Consider the following 19,843-nt stretch of genomic DNA (forward strand, 5'->3'; position numbering starts at 1 on the left):
GGGGTGCGGGGGCATGTGCTCCGTGGTCCGTATCTTGTGTGGCATGATCAAACTGTGTCTCTCCAGTGAATCGGAATGGCTCTACAGGTGCCGTATCCTGGGCCTCCTGGCCTACCACATAATGCTCTCGCATGCCGTCAAATTCTTCACCAGCATCACCACCACCAGCATTACCACCACCAGCACCACCATCACCACCACCATCACCACCACCATCATCACCATCATCACCATCATCACCATCATCATCATTTGAGGACTTAGACCAGTCTTCATCATCAGCAACATTGCCACCAGTGGGCTGGAATGGTATGGGTGAGGCTTCCCTTGCATGTATCTGACCCTCGTCAGCCATATACTCGCCCACATCAGCACCAATCTCAGAAGCTATCATGGGGTCGGGCCTACCTCCCTCCTCATCCAACACTGGCTCACCTCTATCCCTCACCTAATCCACAATAGGGTCCTCATATGTCTGAGTCAACTTGAAAGATGTCAGCTAGATCAATGGTGCCCCTCTGTCCCTCATGTCCCATGCGTATGTGTTGCAGTTTCAGCCTCAAGTTATAGTGCACATACACCATGTCAGATAAACGTTGAGACCCCAATCTGTTGTGCCTCTTGGAGTGGATGAGTGCAAAGGTACTCCAGTTCCTCTCACAACCAGATGCAGAACATGTTTGGGCAAGGACTTTAATTGCTATTCTTCTTAAGTTTTCAGCCGATTCCCCATACAATACCCACCATTCAGCTGCATTACAAGTTTACAACAAAAAAGACATGTATCAAATGTCGTTTCAACTTTCAACTTTCAAATTTCAATACATATGTAATTTAAAACTTAAAAGAATTACCAGCATCACCACGTGCTCTGCCTTGTATCGCAGCCTCAGTTCCAAAACTTTCCAATGCATCCCTAAATACCTTGATCTACACCCATGTGGAAAATTAGTAAGTACTTCTTCACTACTTATTTGAAAGCATCAATAAGTTGAGTTTCTAAATGAACTCACCTCATTGTTGCAAATTGCTTGTAGTGCACCATCTGGCTCCAACTTCTTCACTACTTGTTTCACAGCATCAATAAGTTGAGTTTCCAACCCAAGCCTATTGTTATATTGATACTTAGGGTTTAAGTAGTATGCTGAAATATGACATATAGAATAGAGGTATTGTCAAATGCATAGGTAATTAGTAAATAATAATACTATGAATTAGTAAACATAAAACAAATTTACACACCAACCTTATGCAGTGGATGCATAAGTTGATTCTCCCAGCGAGCATTTATGATATCGAAGAAGTGTTTGCTACTGCGAGGAGCCACACTATAGACACTATCTTTCATCAAGTCTATTGCAGCATATAGGACTGGCATGGTTGGGCCCTTCAGAGCGGAGTCAGCAACATGTAGAACTTTAACTACTGGCTCTAAAACTTTCACCACTTTGCTTAGTTTGGTACAGAAGTCCTCAGATGACATCGTTGCTTGTGCTTCCCTCCCATTTACAGTCTTGGAACCCTTCCATTCAAACCACTCCTCAGAAGCAAACATGCTTCTCAGCCTGGCCTTTTTTGTCTCAATGCTTTTGAGGGCACTGTAGTTGGTGGCAAATCTTGTGATGCCAGGCCTAACCAAGTCACCCCCACATTTTTCACTCAATAGATTGAGTGCATAGGAGTGATTATATACAAAGTTGGTGACTTGTCTTGCACTTTCAACCACAGTCTTCACCAACTTTAACTTTCCCATATCTTTTAGCATTAAGTCAATGCAATGGGCTGCACAAGGAGTCCAGAAGAGCCAGTACTTACTATTGTTCATCATCTTCTCACCGGCCAGCTTGAAGTTACTTCCATTGTCCGTTACAATCTGGACAACATTCTCAATACCCACATTTTTTTCCACTACTTCCTTTAACAATCTGTAAATATATTTTGCATCATTTATCTCTTTGGATGCATCCACAGATTTGAGGAACACTGTCCTCCCATCACAATAAACCATGAAATTGATGATGGACTTTCTTGTAGGCCCAGTCCATCCATTTGCCATTATAGTCACCCCATATGTCTTCCACATATTCCTCATCTCACTAATGTACTCATCAATCTCACTCTTTTGTTGAGGTAGATAAACATTCATTACCTCATATGGGGTGGGGCCCTTGAATCCTGGGCCAGCCTCTGCAATGGTATCTATCATGGTATCATAATGGGGGCCTTGTGCAGTGTTTGCTGGGATGGTATGATATAGCATCCACTTAGCTATTGATTCTTTAACCAATCCCTTCATCTCCTTCCATGCTCCTTTGATTCTGGGTTTACTGCTTCCTTTCTTCTTATGCAATTTAGGATCAGATGTTGATGGTGGTACTGCATCGGTGGAGGTGTTGGGGCTGCCCTCACACTTTGTGATCTTTTAAAAGGATTCAAAGTTCTAGGACCTCCGAACGCCACTCCTCCACTACCCCTACTCTTTGTCTCTGCTGATCATCTTGAAAACTTACTCTACTCCTTGAAACAGTCCGCCTAAAATCCCTAGCCTCCTCTGCTGTTTGTATGTCATCAGGTACTGCAATGTCATCATCATCAGAGGAGGAGTCATCATCATCGTCATCATCATTGTATCGTCTTCCTCCTCCCATCGAACTCCTCACTGTATCCTCAAGTTGTTCTCTTATCCTTTGCTTGTCAGCCTTCCTCTTCTTTCTTCCCCTCAAACTATCACCAATCTCCTTGACTACTTCAGTAGGGACCATATGACAACCTACAACATCTTTAGATCCTCCAGTCAGATGTTGTTTAAGTCTACTGGATCCACCTCCCATAAATTGCATGTGACAATAGTTACATATAGATTTTCTCTTATCCCCATCAATGGGAGTGCCATGTAACCATGCAATGTCACCCTATCTTGTGGGAGTCTCTCTTGTTCCCTTTGTTCTCTTTATTCCCTCCGCCCCCTTTGTTGACTACTTTCCCCCACCTTTTGCTTGCCCTTCGCACGTTGTCTATCACGATCCGCCATAATGATACTTGTTTACTGCAATGTAAGTAACACAAATAATTAAAATACTTAATGTAGATGCACTTCAATTGACACTTTTAGATTACTAATACACTTATATAGTTTTTTAATAGTTTTCCCCTAACCGTTATATTTTTCACATAATTAAAACCAATTTTTTATATATAATGTTAATATAAGTATTGACCTAACACAACAAAACCAAAAATTAATAAACATAATATACATGTAATGCATTTCAAAACATATAGAAATAACTGTCATATTTTTTCATTATTTTTTAAACTTAAAACTCATATTTTTCCTTATTTATTTCTGTTTTTTTTTTCTCTTCTTTTTTATATATTTTTCTTAATTTTCGAAAAAAATAATTATTTAAGAGCAGAAAAATAAATCCGACACTGTGAATCGGCCATTGGTGTCTAACATATATTTAATTCATTACCATCTAAGTCATATTACCCCTAATTATTTTCTATTTTAATTGTAGGAAAATGAATTTTTAAAACCAGAAAAAAAAAAAAAAAAAAATACATATGGAAAATTTTTTTTGACACCGTGAGGCTATAGATCGGCCTCCGGTGTGTAACATATATTAATATCATCACCATCCAACAAAAATTGTACATAGTCTTTTCAAAAAAATAGTTTTAGAGGAATAGAATTTACCTTAAATAGTGGAAAAAGGCTTGGATGATGAGCTTAGATGACCCTTCGATGAGTTTACCGGCGAAAATCTGACAACAATGTGCTTGAACAATGGCTAGAGTGTTGGATGAGAGCTTGGAAGAGTGGAAGAATAGGCAAAAGACTGAAATTCCTTAGCAAATGCAGCTCTCGGTCGAAATATGGACCGAAATCTGCGAAATATTGTATTAAAGCCCCCTTCACGTGACACTTTAAGCCAAAATACCATATTTCGTTGATATCTCGTGAGATATTGAGATATCGACGAAATATGTTATTTTTTCATTTCGACCTGATTTCGCATCTCGGTAAGCTCGAGATATATGAAATTAAGCGATATTTCGCCAATCGCGAGATTTTGAACCATGGTTCAAACTGAGGTCGATTAAGGCTTGGATTAGTTGGGAATTATCCCTGAAAAATTAGCTGCATCTGACAAGGGAAGCCCCAAAATCGATTAGAGTCAGGGTTTTGAAAAACCCTGACAAGGTGAGATCGATTTGGGGATTGAGGCTGGAACAAAATAATAAAAGATGGAGAAAAAGAAAAAAGGGAAGTTAGGTTTTGGAATAGGGCAGAATAAGGCTGGAAAAGGCTGCATAGGGTGTTCCAAAATTAGAGGATCAGTTTTCATAGAGATCTGATCTCAAAGAAGGGGAACTCCAAATCGCAGAGAAGGATCCAACAGAATTTTAATGGAAAAATTCGAATAGAATGAAGGAGGGCAGCAACTAAATCATTGGATATTTTATTTTCCTCATTAGTGTTGCCCCCTTACATGGGTAAGAAGAAGAAAACCAATAGGAGGAGAAAACCGAGAAAAGGGAGACGAAGAGAGAGATCGATTGGAGGAGAAGAAGGGAGAAGAACAGAGAGATCGATTGGAGGAGAAGAAGGGAGAAATAGGGTTTTTTTTTTTCTCTTTAACCTAGATCAGACCAGCTTTGATACCATGTTGGTTGAACCGTGGGTTAGAGAGAGGGAATAAAATAATGGAATGGCTTGTTGTATTGATAGGTAAGCCCCTCTATTTATAATAGAGGGGAAATTACAAATAGTCTAAGCTAGGCGATGTGGGACTAAAACCCACATAACCAACATAAGCTAAGTACACTTAATAACATAAAAATACCCCAAAAGGACCAGAATACCCCCACGGTATTCTGGAGTACATATATTCTAACATTCCCCCTCAAGCTGGATTATACTAATATTAAAAAAAGAAGATCCAGCTTGGACTAAAGGAAAAAAGAACTCCATAACAATGCTAACACAATCAATAAAAGAAACAAACCAACGATGGCCTTTGAGAGATGGTTTCCGGCTAGGACCCCAAACATCAGAATGAATAAGATTAAAAGGAGAAGTACTTCTTTTATTAGAAATGGAATAAGTAGAATGATGTTGTTTAGCCAAAACACAAGCTTTACAAAAAAATTCGTTTCTATGACATTCTGTAGCTAATGCTGAAAATAAAAGGGATAATGTTTCTAAAGGGGGGTGACCTAGTCTGTTATGCCATTGTTGAAGTTCAGAAGAAACTAACAAGCTTTGATGTATAGGAGATGGTGGTGAAGTAGGACTCCCATTATCAAGCAGGTACAATCCACCATGCATTACCACATCCAATCGTCGCCCCCGTTGCCAGATCCTGAAACACACAGTGAGAAGGAAAAAAAGTTACTTTGCAATTTAAATCACGGGTGAGACTACTGATGGAAAGAAAATTAGTGGTAAATTTAGGAATATGTAAAACAGAGGATAAAGGTAAGGAAGGAGTGCAACTGATAGAGCCCTTTCCAGAGATAGAAGAGAGAGATCCATCAGCCACCCGTACTTTATCTTTACCAGATGTAGGAGAGTAACGAGTGAAGAGGCTGGAGGATCCAGTCATATGATCAGTGGCACCAGAGTCTATGATCTAGGGAGAGGAGGCTACCGATGCACAATGACCAGTAAAAGAAATACCTGAGTGGGCTAAATGTGAACCTGGAGGAGTGGAAGAACTGGCAGGTGTTGATGTAGTAGAAGCAGTAGAAGCCTGTAACATACAACGGAAAGCCTGAAGTTCATCCTTGGACAGTCCAGTGTCAGTAGGAGGAGCAGGTGTGACAGCCTCAGTATGATTAGCTTTGTTTTTTGATTTTCGAGCAGCACGTTTAGCATCAAAGTCGGCTGGTTTGCCATGTATCTTCCAACAGGTGGCCTTAGTGTGCCATAATTTGCCACAATGCTCACATTTAACTGCTGTTTTCTCAGATTTAGAAGTGTCAGCAACCGAAGGAGTAGAACCAGCCCCAGTGTGCAAGGCTGATCGATCAGGAAGCGTAGTGTAAGCATAGCAGTTCTTCGGCGATCTTCACTATTAACCAAAGCATAGGACTGTTCCAGTGTAGGGAAAGGATCCTTGCCTAGAATCTGAACCCTAATTGGGTCGTATTCCACATTAAGGCCAGCCTCAAAATCAATAACCCTAATTTTATCGACATGCTTTCTGTATGCCACAATGTTTGTGGCATTAGTGGGCTGATAATCAGAGTAATGATCAATTTCTTGCCAATGCTTGCGGAGTTCAGCATAGTATTGAGGGATGGATAAATCATTTTGCTTGGTTTCATGGATTGTTTTCCTTAATTCATATACCTGAGCATCATTCCCTACCTGTGAATAGGTGTCTTTGGCAGCCTTCCATATCTGGGCAGCAGTGTCTAGGAGAAGGTAGCCCGGTGCAATTGAAGGATGCATAGAATGAATAAGATATGACATGACCATGGAGTCAGTAGATAACCATTTAGTTTGAGCAGCTCCTTCAGTAGGGATGGGAGTAGTGCCTGTAAGGTGTCCTGTGTAGCCACGGCCAGCAATCGTAAGGTAAGTGGATCTTGACCACATTAGATAATTTGTCCCATCTAGTTTGGTAGGAGAAGCAAAAGGAAGATACTCTGGTCGAGAAGATCCATTAGAGTCAGCTGAAGTAATGTCAGACATCATGCAAGTGTAGAAGACACGGGTTTTTAAATTCCCACAAATTTAGCCGTAAAAAATGGCTCAAACTAGGATCGAATTCCCTGCAAGTGGTAGGGAATAAGCCCTAAAAAAATCAGAAACTTTTGATGATGGAATAAGAAACCCTAAATTTGAAAAAATTTAGGAATAGCTGAATGCAAAGCAATCACAGGTTTGAATCTGATGTAGTTTGGATTCAAACTGCAATCTGAAAGTAAAGAAGGTGTAGATCAATAAGGGCAGGGATCTATCTCCAAAAAATAACACAGAAATCCAGCTTGAAAAGGAAGCAGCTCGATCTCCAAGGTTGGAGGAAACCTGTGGCAGATTCTGATCACACCCAAGTTTGTATGATCTTCAGTGAGGTGTAATTGAGGGCAGCAGCTAAATTTTCATTGGATCACCTCAAAGTTGCTGCCCTGAATGAGATAGAGAGTCCGAGAGTGGTGGAGAAGAAGGAAACCAGAAGCCCAGAGAGTTTAGAGAAGAAAAAACCAAAAAAAAAATCGACGAGCTGCTCTTTAGATCAGAGGTGGCTCTGATACCATGTAAACAGCCTTGAGTTTGAATGGTTGAATGACCAAAATCGATCATCCAGGACCTTTATTTATAATAATCAGAATTACAACTAATCACAATGGAAGTAGGAATGCCACCCTTGCCTATTCCTATTAGGAATTCCTATTCCCACTAGGAATTCCAAATAGAGATAGGCTGAAGGGAAAAAATACATAAAAAGAAATAAAACTAAAAGAGATAAAACTGATAAAACTAAAGGACTAAATTACCCCTATCGGGTAAAGTAGCCTATTTTAACAATTTTCAAACTCTAAATAGGAAACTAAACAAAGTTGGAAACTGAAATTAAAAATCCTAACCGTAGGCTATTTGGAGTCCTAATTCAAATAAGAAAGTGTAAGACAAGGAGGTAAAATAGGGAAGGACTTATAAATCCTAATTGAACCGAACTACCTTACATTAAATAATAAAAAGGACAAAAGTTAGGACTCTAACAAACCCCACGACTGGTTTTGAGTGAACCAGGTAACCTGAACCAGAAACTGGTTCAGTTGAACCAAGATTGGTTCTTAAGGAACTGTAGGCCTATTTAAGTAGCCACAGGCCTATTTTGATGCTGGTTGCTGCGTTGGTACTTCAAGGAGTACCTCTTCTCTGCATTGCAAAAGCAATTCCACGGATCGAAGCTGATCTGATGCATTGCATCCGTTGGCCTTCAGGGACGGGATCTTCCTTCCTTCCTGTCAGTCAGTCCCTGTCTCCCCTTCTCTATGTTATTTTTTTTTATATGGTGGTTGACAGGACCAAAGACTTTGGAGTCATTTGTTTATGGTGTTTGATGGGACCGAGGACTTGGGATTGGGATCAGGATTGCCATGGGTTTATTTGCTTTATTACAATGATTACAACTGGTTTATGGTGTTATTATGTTTTTTATGTGTGTCTATGGTTGCTATTGTATAATGTTACGTTTGCCTTTTCCATTGTAGTCATGCTCTGTTTAGTTAATATTAGTAAGCATCATGTGATGTGATTGGAATACTGGACAAAAGAGTACCTATTTTATTATGGGTTAATCTTGGTGTAACCAGGCATGGTTACATTGAGTTATTAACATCCTATGTGGACTATATAAGACAAGTAGTATACCATCTATGCCCCCTATAGGACACAGTGGACTGCACCCCCTATTGTACAAAGTAGGGCAAAACCATCATGGTTACTGTCTTGGTGTAACCAACCGTTGTTACTCCAAGCAAGACCCTTTTATTATGGCTGAAAGCTGTCTTTGATGCATTGACCATTAGTGGTTTGTCCATCCATGGTAGCTTCCATGCATTGACCACCTAATGTGCCACATAGAAGGATGATTTGGCAAATCCAACCGTTGACTAGGAAGGGCATGGTTTAGATTGATTACATGTCAATTCTCACAACAAAACTCAATCATTTATCACACATGCATTGGCATCATTCCCTTGTGTTTTTAGCAATCCATTTGTTTTTAAAATGTGATGAATCTTCCAAGCTTTATACTACCACACGACCAACTCTGATTGAGTTCAAAATTGACAAGTAATTAGGGTATCATGGGGCATACTTGTCCATACAAATTTTGGGTCTTAACTGATCTGCCACATGATGGATATTGGGGCCGACCGCCTAATGTCTTATGGTCGGATCTAAATACTGCTTCAATTATTATGTATTATGCTTCAAAATAGTATTTTGCATGTATCCTAGGCATATCTATGCGTTTCTTAAGTGTTTTAATGCGTATCTTTGGTGTATCTTGTGTCTCTTAGCGTCTCTCTCATATGTCTCTTAAAATCATCCTTCTGATACATTGACCGATACCGATACTTTACACCTTGGCTATCCCTTCACCGTTGGTGAGTTATCTGGGCGTCCTATATATAGCTCTGGTATACATATTTGGCCCCCATATACTCTGGAAATGGTTTTTCAGGATAATTATGAAGTTATTTTCCAGTTAGAAAAATACCCGTAAACTAACTGAAATTAAATTCAGTAGATAACGTTTGAAAATATGGATATGAATTTGTTTGTTTCAAATTCGACTCTTCCATGCTGATGCATATCTATGCATTAATTTTTGCTGAATAGATTCCTTTACCTCTCTTGTAAACTTTATGCTTCTTATTAAATTTAATCCACCCATTTCAGTTCTTTCTTCCATTTTGTATACAGAATGGCTCTGCAATAAGTTTGGAGCTTGATCTGGAACATTATGTTGTTCCCGCTCCTGGGACTTCCGCAAACTCAGGCCTGGTTTATGCAGCTAACATGGCAGAGAATCCAAAATCATTTACTCGTTCTGGGATCTTTTCTAACAGTGATGGCTCAAGCAGTGGTTCAGACTCAACCAGGACTGTTGGTGTTTCAGTTGATCAACCTGCAATTAGAAAGGTTTATCCTGGTAACCCTTCCGGCTAATTTATATGCTATATCTTTGATTTATCTACCATATTTATGTCGATGCAGTACTTTTCAAATATATGCATGTATCTTTAATGAGCGTAAAGTGGTAAATCTACAATCAAATAGTTAAGACTGAATCTTAAATTTATGGTGCTTCTGTATAAAAAAAGGAGTACCCAGTACACAAGGCTCCCGCCACTGCGGGGTCTAGGAAAGGTCATAATGTTATAGTTCATGAAATAAGAGTATTTACTGTGACATTATCTTATATTGTATTTTTCCTTGTTTACCTCCCTTGACTACCTTATGTTAGTATGGGGGTATTTCTGTATTTGGCCATATTATAAGCAAGTAAGTGAATATAGGGGAGAGCCCTCTCCCATTGCCTCCCCCACTCAATCCTTCCTCATCCACAGTCAGATCCCCGTCCCCCCCCCCCCCCCAGTTGCGTCATATGCTGGAATGGTATAGAGGACATTGATCACCTTTTCTTCTCTTGTCCCTTTTCAACCTCCATTTGGAATCGAGCCCTAGCCAGTTGCTGGCCCCGTCCTAGAAGACCTCTCCCCTTCTCTAGGGAGTTGCTTTGGATCGACATAACATTTTCAGGGAGATCTTCTTGTGATACTGCTGGGAAGCTTATTTTTTATGCTGCTTTCTCTCACCTCTGGATGTAGCGAAATCTTCGGAGATGAACCTCCAACTTTCGGTCTCTTGATATGATTTGGAAAACCATCTCCTTCGATGTTCACTCCAAGTTACACTTGCTCCCCCCTTGTATAGTGCTAGATTCCCCAAGGAATTGGTGTATTGTTGTGTCCTGGGGTTTACATGTTTCCTTCTCACAGTCTCCGGCCCCTCCTTCTTAGGGCTTGGCTTGAGTTGTATTGTTTATCCCCCCCTTCTTGTCCCCTTGTATTTTCCCTTCCTCCCCCCCCCCTCTTTTTGGGTTTTTGGTACTGAAATTATTCATCCCCCTAAAAAAAACGTGAATATAGGGGAAAGAAATTGATTCTCTTCCCCCAAGTCATTACTGCACATCTATTTCTTCCTCTCCTCTTCTCTTGCTCTCGTCCATTACTTTAAATTTTAACTTGGTAGCCGAGCGTAGTTTCAGAGTTGGCAAAGAACCTCTCCATTGTGCCTCTTGTTGGAACCCTAGAAGAGTAGAGGGCTCCAATAGAGGTTTTCCATGTAAGAAGAGTTGTTTACCCATCAACTAGAAGACACCTTGATGGAGTTTTAAATCTGTGAAGGTAGATGTAAGAAGAAGAAGAAAAAATAAAAAACCAGAACTGGGGTTACTGCCAGTCCTGGAGTTCCATCTGTGTTTCTCTCTCATCAAAGCTCGGATGGAGTTGGGACCAGGACCATTGGAGTCGCCCAAGGCTCCTCTATCAAGCCCCTAAGGTCTCGGTTAGAGAGAAGGTGAGTCCTTGATCTGCAACTCAGTTTTATGAATACCTACAGTTCTGCCAGTTCTGGTTCTTTGGTTGTTTGTTTCATCTTGAATGCTGAGCTGAAGTCAATCTAGTACTATTTGTTAGCGAGTTATATTATTTGGAACTTGTGAGTTGTGGTAGGATGACCCACAACCTGAATTGTACATTTGATGGAAGTTTTTTCAAATTTTGTGAACTATTTTCTTGCTGGAATTGTTGTGTGGAGTACTGGGAAAGAGTATCTGGGTAGAGGATGAACTCCCCATCTTCTTACGAAAATTCTCACATAATTTCAAAGGTCAGTGGACCTATGGAAGCCTTGGCTAGTGGTCCGAGTAGTGCCAACCCCAATTTGATTGCCTTTGAAAATCCCAATACCCAGATATCTATTGTGAAGTTGGACAACACCAACTACTTGGATTGGGATCACTTAGTGAAGTTATCCTTGCGAAGTCGTGGGAAGTTGGGGTGCATTAATGGGTACCATTAAGGTTCCTCATTCAAGTGATTTTACATATCAGAAATGGGAGATTGAGAACTCAACCGTTATGACTTAGTTGATTTTTTCTATGAAACCAGAGATTGGTAGGAGGTTAATGAGGAAGGAGATTGCCAAGGATATTTGGGATAGTCTCTTAAGACTTTTGACCGAGTGGGTGACTCAGGTAAGGTCTACCAACTCTGGGTGACTTGGGTAAGGTCTACCAACTCCTTCAAAAGGTTATCACAGTGAAGCAGGGAGATATGACTATTTTTGAGTATTATAACACTGTTATTGGTCTCTGGCAGGAGTATGATCACTATAAGGGATCTCCAGCTATCCAATCCCGAGGACTAAGCAAAGGTCTATAGAAATATTGAGAAGGAGCGTGTTTTGATTCTCCTTTGCGAGCTGAACTCGGAATATGAACCAATCTGAGTGCAAATCTTGGGCCGATAACCTCTTCCATCTTTAGAAGAAGTGTGCAACTACTTCCAGAGTGAAGAGCCTAGAGGAGTAACAATGGAGACTATACCGTCACTTGAAAGATTATATCTGCTCTTTCATCTAGCTCCCATAGGGATTGGTGTAGTGGAGGAAGAGGCCAATGGCTAATCTATGGGGATGACAAAGATAGTGTTAGAAGAACATATTAATTGTAATGCTCGAGTGATTTGAATAGATCACCAAGCCCTTGTATTTATAATAATATGGAAGAAGATTCCAGAATTACAGAAGTACAGACATACCCTCTGACTCTTAACTAATACTGTTCATGGTACTGTTCATATGAACAGTACCCAAATAAGTAAAACTCCAAAATACCCCTATCGGGCATGGTTCGAGAACACACGAGATCTCGCTGAGTTTCTCGATTTTTCAAAACTTCGAGTCGAGATGCCATACGCATTATAAAAATGCACTTTCTCGGTGAGATCTCGGTATCGTCTCGACCCAGCCAAATGAGACCAATTTTGAAGTTTTTTTCCTGATTTTTTACGTTATAAAAATGCAATTTCTCGCTGAGATCTCGGCGAGATCTCTGTATCGGGTCTGGATATGGGTTTTGACCCATTTTTTCTCTCCATTTCACCCATCTAACCCATATTATAAACTAAGCTACATGGACAGAACTCGAAAATCTCACTGAGTTCTGTCCATAGCTCTAAAGAAAGGGAAAACAGCCCATTTTGCTCCATTTTCTTCCTCTTTCCTTCAAATCTTGGGTGGATTGCATGGTTTCAAGTGAGATTCAAGTGCTAAATTGAAGATTCAACTCCAACAGTCCAGGAATCATCACCTATTTCAGGAATTTTCAAAGGTATTTTCTAGTTTTCCCCAAATCTATTTTTTTCAACAAAATTTGTGTAATCTTTGATAGAGTAGGTTGTTTTAGTACGACTCGTCGCCTACCAACCTATGGTACAAAGTGAAACTCATATTTGGACTTGTTTTTTGGGAAATCTGGGCATGCCATTGTGTTTAAATGGCTTGAAATAGGCTGAATACGAAGTTTCAGACCCAAAATATGTGTAAAACCCACCGAGTTGGGGGTCCGAGTCAAAAAAAAAAAAAATGCAGCAACTCGCCGAGATCTCGACTCGTCTCGGTTTCTGGCTAGGCCGAGATGCCACTGTGACCTGAGTTTTAGAGCCTTGACTAGGATCCAACCCGGGTTGGGAATTAGGAAGTAAAGGAGAAAAACTGTCCAAAGGCAGCACATCTTCATTAACATTCTCCCCCTGAAGAGGTGGTGAAGAATAATAAGAAAGGGTCTCATGAAAGACCATATCCATACTCACCATAGTACGCCAAGTAGGAGGATGGTAACACTTATATCCTTTCTGGGTTGCGGAATAACCCAAAAAAATACAGCGCAACCCACGGGGATCAAGTTTACCTGGGGACCGAGTATCCCGGGCATAACAGACACAACCAAATATTTTTGGGGGGACCACAAAAGAAGAAGATCCATGTAAAATTTCAGCAGGGTTGTGAGAATCAAGTACCCGAGTAGGCATCCTATTAATAAGGTATGCCGCAGTGAGGACAACATCCCCCCAATATTGGGAAGGGACATGACGGGCAAACACAAGTGCCCTTGCCACTTCCAATAAGTGGCGGTTCTTGCGCTCAGCCACCCCATTCTATGTAGGTGTATATACACAACTGGTCTGGTGAATAATTCCATGGTCAGCAAGGTACTTTTGGAATGAACCCTCCATATATTTTGTGCCATTGTCACTCCTCAAAATTTTGAGGGTGGCATTGAATTGGGTCCGAACCAAGTTATGAAAATGCTGAAAGCAGGAAAAAACTTCACTCTTAGTATACATCATATACACCCAAGTATTCCTAGAATGACAGTCAATAAAAGAAACATACCAACGATGGCCAGAGATAGAAGGTTTACGACTAGGTCCCCACACATCAGAATGAACCAAATTAAAAGGTAAAAAACTTCTTTTATTAGAAACCGAATAAGTTGAACAAGTCTGTTTGGTCAGAACACATGCCTCACAAAAAAATGTATTCTTATTACATTGCTTAACCAAATTAGGAAATAAAAGAGACAAAGTTCCTAAAGGGGGGGTGACCTAAGTTAGAATGCCATTGATGAAGTTCAGAAGAGATTAAAGAAGTTTGATATAGGTGGGAAGGTAATGCAGTTGGAGAACTACCACCATCAAGCAGGTACAATCCACCATGCACCTTACCACATGAAATCATCTTCCCTGTCTCCAGATCCTGAAAAACACAATGAGAACGAAAAAAAGTCACCTTACAATTCAAATCTCTAGTAATGCTACTAATGTAATGACCCAAACCCAGATACAGGTAAAGGTACAGCCCTCACGGGCGTTGATTAAATGATCGACAAAATCATGCGGAAACCTTCAAAACACATCACCAAATTCAAATCTCAACAAAAATTAAATCAAATTCTTAAATCCCAAAATGTACCTACTGGTGGCAATCTAAGGTATATCCTTAATTTAAACTTCAAGTCACTCAATCAGAGTTTACATAAAGTAGCTCCCTACTACATCCATCTCCTAAAATAAAATAAAAAAAAACCAATGAAAAGAAAACTTTAGGTTGCCCTCGAGCTCTGCTGCAAGCAGTACCTCCACTCTACTCCTCTGTAATATCAAAATTAATGGGATAAGCTCAACAGCCCAGTAAGCCAAAAAAATAGTAGAAATACAACACAGAATAACCATCAATAAGAATCAATAATTAAAACAAAAACAAAAAGGAAAAAAATTCAGTTTCTCAAGAAAATAACATTTTTAATAAAACATCATCATTTTAAAACAGAGTCATCTCCATTTATCATTCTTTAGCCGGCACTGAGGGAATCAGTCTGCCACCGCCCATAACAAGAGAGAGGACACGGCCAATCTCCAATTGTCTCCTATTAATATCATATCCCACCGACAACTCATACGTGTATAGTGGGTATGTTTCCGCGGCTCCACGGAACAAACAACCTCTCTGGTGCTGATCCGTGGCAGTCTATTTACCCTCAAAATCTCCTTTTGTATCACCTTTCAAAATCATTCTCTCCAAATCAAACACGCATGTGAAAAGAAAACAGAGATGAAATCTCCAAGTAACCATCAACATTACAATATACAACATACAAAAATATTTGTCTCCAAATTTCGATTATCTCCTATAAACATATGGCACACACTTACACACAGTTCAAATAAGCACATGTCATCACTTCTTATTAATACAAGCATATCACTCATCACATCACACAACCAAACCACACACCTATGATGTACCCATACTATAATCTACGTACCTTAGTCTGCAAATGTGTTATCCCAACCCGCAGAATTCCAAATTTCTGAAAAGTCACTATCTGCAATTGTGAGGCGTTATTAATCACTTAATCCACAAACCAAAGTAGTACCCTACTCCCTCAAAAGTCAACATAAGGTCCACAAATCACAATAGGCTGAAACCTTGGTCGAAAATTACACTAGGTAGCACTCACATACTCCCAAACTTTGTTCATAAACTTTGGACAGAATTAGAGTGATTGAGGAAGAACTCAACTCTGACATAAAAGACCAAAAGTAAAAATATGGAAGTTTCTCAATCATGACAGCAAGCAACCTCAAAATGGGCCCAAATCAGAATTGAGTTTCACTCCTAGTAGGCCAAAAAACCCCAAAATCTCATCCTAATTTGACCTACATTGGGTCTTGCGATTTGGGTCCCAAGTATAGCTCCAACACTATAACACATAATAGGTTCTCAAAGTAAGGAAAAATCAGAATTTTAACCTTAAAACAGAATGGGTTCCAATGCAGCAAAATTCTGAAATTAACTTTAAATCAGAGAAGGTTCCAATGCAGCAAAATTCAAAAATTACTTTAAAGCAGAGTAGTTTTCAATGTAGTAAAAATCAGAAATCAGCTTTAAAACGTTATACGTTTCAATACAGTAAAATCAGAAATTAGCTTTAAAATAGTGAAGTTTTCAATGCAGTAAAAACCATAAATTTTTAATGCAGTAAAAATCAGAAATTAGCTTTAAAAATAGTATAGAGAAAAGTCAGAATCAAATCCTTAAAACAGAGTAAAATCATCACGAGTAATATGAATCACAGATTAAAGCAGGTCTGGGCAAAGATAATCTATTGGAGAACATATCGAGCAATACATAGACAGAATTTAGGTTTTTGTTTTTCTCTTAACAGGAAGGGGGACACCTGCGGTTGGCAGTGGGTAGCCCATATGGGGCTGAAACTCAAATTGAAGGAGCCCCTAATGATGCTCAGTAATCCCTCTAAAGGGCTTGAGAAAAGGACAGCAGGTCCAAGAGGTATGGCAGAACCGATCTGCCCAATAAAACCTTGACAGCAAGGGTTCAATAATTAGAAAACAATACAAGTTTTTGACTCACCTGACGTTGTGGATCAAACACAGGATGGAAAAGCAGAAAATAAAGTCCAGCAGCCTTCCTTCACCAATTGCAGTCTAGATTGTAGCCAAAATCCACAGACCAGCAGTTGGTTCGATTCTCCTTCTCTATTTCAGATCTCCTCCTCTTTCTTTATATCTCACGCACACCCCTTTTACAATCCTTCTCGATTTCAAACTCTCTCTCTCTCTCTTTTTTCCCTCTTCCCTTTGTAGTCCATGATTCTAGTAACTATCCTTTATTTCTTTCCTTCTTTCACGATGTCTCTTTCCCTATCCCTCATGGTCTCGCTCTCTCTCTCTCTCTCACGTTTCCTCTTATTTATTATCATATATATATCTATATATATATATATATATATATATATATTTTTAACCTACTTTCCTATTTTATCTCTACTCCCCTTCTTGGTAAGATTTCTACTCCTTTCACGATTCTGAAATCCTCCCCTTCTCATGGTTTGTTTGGTAGGGTGGAGTCCACAGCCTAAGGCTGAAATAAATAAAAAAGAATTGAACTATAATGTCCACCCTTTAGAGTTGAACCCAAGACCTCTTAATTAATTAGTAACTCAACCACCAGGCTAGATGCCTATTTGATTATTAAATCCGCAAAACAAATTTAAATAAAGAAATAAGGTACTCTTTAATTCATAAATATCACTATGACATTCAGCATTAGGTTAATAATTAAGATTTAGATCCTGCACATAATAGTATAAGAAAAGAATGTTTAAAAATTTCCAGAATTGCCCCTGAGGTGTGAAGTTTACGTAAATACCCTGATGTGTAAATTACGAAAATACCCCTGTTATAGATAATTAATTAATCATTAACACTTTTAGGCTTTCAGAATTCTGGGACATTACAACTAATGGAAAGAAGATTAGTAGTAAAGTTAGGTATATGACAAATAGAAGATAAGGTAAGAGAAGGAGAGCAACAGATGGAGCCTTTTTCAAAAACAGAAGAAAGGGAACCATCAGCCACTCGAACTTTATCCTGACCAGAGGTGGGAAAATATTTGTGAAAAAGGCTGGAAGATCCAGTCATATGATCAGTGGCACCGGAGTCTGATCCATGGACTGGAGACTACCGATGCACAATGACCTCCAAATGAAATACTTGAATGAGCAAAATGGGAACTTGATGGAGTGGAAGAACTGGCAGGTGTCGATGTAGTAGAGGTAGCGGAAGTCTTCAACATACGACGAAGCGCTTGAAATTCTTCCTTGGAGAAACCAGTGTCAGCAGTGGAGTTGGTAGTAACAGCTTTAGTATGATTAGCTTTAGTTTTAGTCTTTCCACGACCACACTTGGCCTCAAAATCAGCAGGTTCATCATGTAACTTCCAGCAATTTGCTTTAGTATGATAGGGCCTATGGCAGTGTTCACACTTGACAGGTTCCTTGGTAGATGCATTGACATCAGCTATGGCAGTAGGGCTGGTCCCAACCTGTAGAGCAGATCTATCAACAGTGGGAGTGTGTAGCATAGCACCCCGGCGAGTATCTTCAGTAAGGACCGAAGCAAAGGACTGCTCCAATGTAGGGAAGGGTGACCTGCTAAGGACTTGGACACGAATAGGATCACATTCAACATTTAAACCAGCCAAAAATTTGTGGACCCGCCTTTTGTCAACATGCTTACTGTAGGCAGCAATATCAATGGCAACGGAAGGCGTATAATCAGAGTAGTGATCCAATTGCTGCCACAAACCTTTAAGGGTAGCATAATAGGTGGAGACAGATAGTTCCTTCTGGGTGGTGTCATGTACTTTCTTCTCAATCTCATATATCTGAGCATCATTCTCTATCTGTCCATAGGTTTCCTTGGCTGCACTACAAATCTGATGTGATGTTTCCAAACAAATAATTATTGGAGATGTCAAGTTGCATAGAATTGAGCAAGTAGGACATCACCATAGCATCATTGGATATCCAACGAGTCTGAGGAGGACCCTCTTCTGTTGGCTTATTTTCAGAACCCAAGATATATCCAGTAAAGCCTCTCCCGGTAATGGTTAAATAGGTAGATCTGGACCATTGTAAATAATTTGTCCCATCCAATTTTATAGGAGCAGCAAGGGTAAGTACTCAGATCTGGTCTGTTCATCAAGCCTAGAAGTAGCAGTAGTAATATCGGAATCACCAGGCATGTTTATAATGATAAAACAACAACACCAACAATAGAGCAATGCAACAACAATAGATGAAAAGCTTGACAGAACCAGCAATAGAGCAATGCGGCCAGCCAAAGAAAAATAACCAGAAAAGTAGATCGATAGAAGGAGAAATCGATCAAAAAACAAAAAAGAGAAAACCTGATTCTGGAGAAATCCTCAGTATATGTGGCTGAAAAAAAATGTCGAGTAGTCTTCTTGTATGGATAGAACACCCCTAAAAAAATCAGCTCTAGATAACACCCCTAACCTAAAAATCGATGAGGAGTCAGGGTTTTAGAAAACCCTGAAAGTGAGATCGATTTAGGGTAGAGGCCTTCAATTTGTGATGTATGCTTGAGATAGATGCTGTCCAAGGCTGCAGGAATGATTATCCAATACGAACAATCAACTCCAGTAGAGGGGGAGACTTGATCTTCAAACATAGGAGAAACTTCAAAAATTGCAGAATGAAGGGGCAGCAGCTATCGCAAGAGATCTTCACCTTATCATCGAATAAAGGAGGTAATGTAAAGGGCAGCAACTAGATCATAATCTGATCACCTCTTTAGTGCTGCCCTGTGATCATGATAGAAAACCAAAAAAAAAGAAAAAGAAAAAAAGGCCGAGAGCAAGAAGAAGGAAGAGAAGAGGAAACGATGTAGGAGGAGGAGGGGGATGTTCTTTAACTCAGTTCAGATTATTGCTCTGATACCATGTTAGAAGAACATATTAATTGTAATGCTTGAGTGATTTGAATAGATCACCAAGCCCTTGTATTTATAATAATATGGAAGAAGATTCCAGAATTACAAAAGTACAGAAATACGCTCTGACTCTAACTAATACTGTTCTCGGTACTGTTCACGTGAACATTACCAGTGAACAGTACCCAAATAAGTAAAACTCCAAAATACCCCTATCGGGTATAGGTTCTATTCAACAGATAGGCTCAGATGTGACCATCGTGGCGGATCTAGACACACTAGGGAGATTTGCTGGGTGCTTCATGGGTGTATAACTGTCTATCTAGACTTGCACCTCCTAGTATGCGTGGTGGCAGGAGAGGAGCAGCTATAGAGCACACACCGTGATGGCTGAAACTGAACCCATGGGGTATTGGTATCCATC

The 19,843-nt window shown here is 39.8% G+C and overlaps 1 protein-coding gene across 3 annotated transcripts in view; it reads left to right on the top strand.

The window, feature by feature from the left end:
* LOC122671707 (6-phosphofructo-2-kinase/fructose-2,6-bisphosphatase-like) overlaps positions 1-19,843 on the top strand; it is a 146,557-nt gene that overhangs the window by 24,131 nt on the left and 102,583 nt on the right. For 2 of the 3 annotated variants that reach the window (XM_043869087.1, XM_043869088.1), the window contains exon 4: positions 9,455-9,673. In XM_043869087.1, the coding sequence (XP_043725022.1) occupies positions 9,455-9,673 (219 nt within the window). Of the gene's footprint in view, positions 1-9,452; positions 9,674-19,843 lie in introns of all 3 variants that reach the window. The other variant, XM_043869089.1, reaches the window with a different exon arrangement.

Source organism: Telopea speciosissima, chromosome 8 (assembly GCF_018873765.1).
Source record: "Telopea speciosissima isolate NSW1024214 ecotype Mountain lineage chromosome 8, Tspe_v1, whole genome shotgun sequence".
Lineage (NCBI taxonomy): Eukaryota > Viridiplantae > Streptophyta > Magnoliopsida > Proteales > Proteaceae > Telopea > Telopea speciosissima.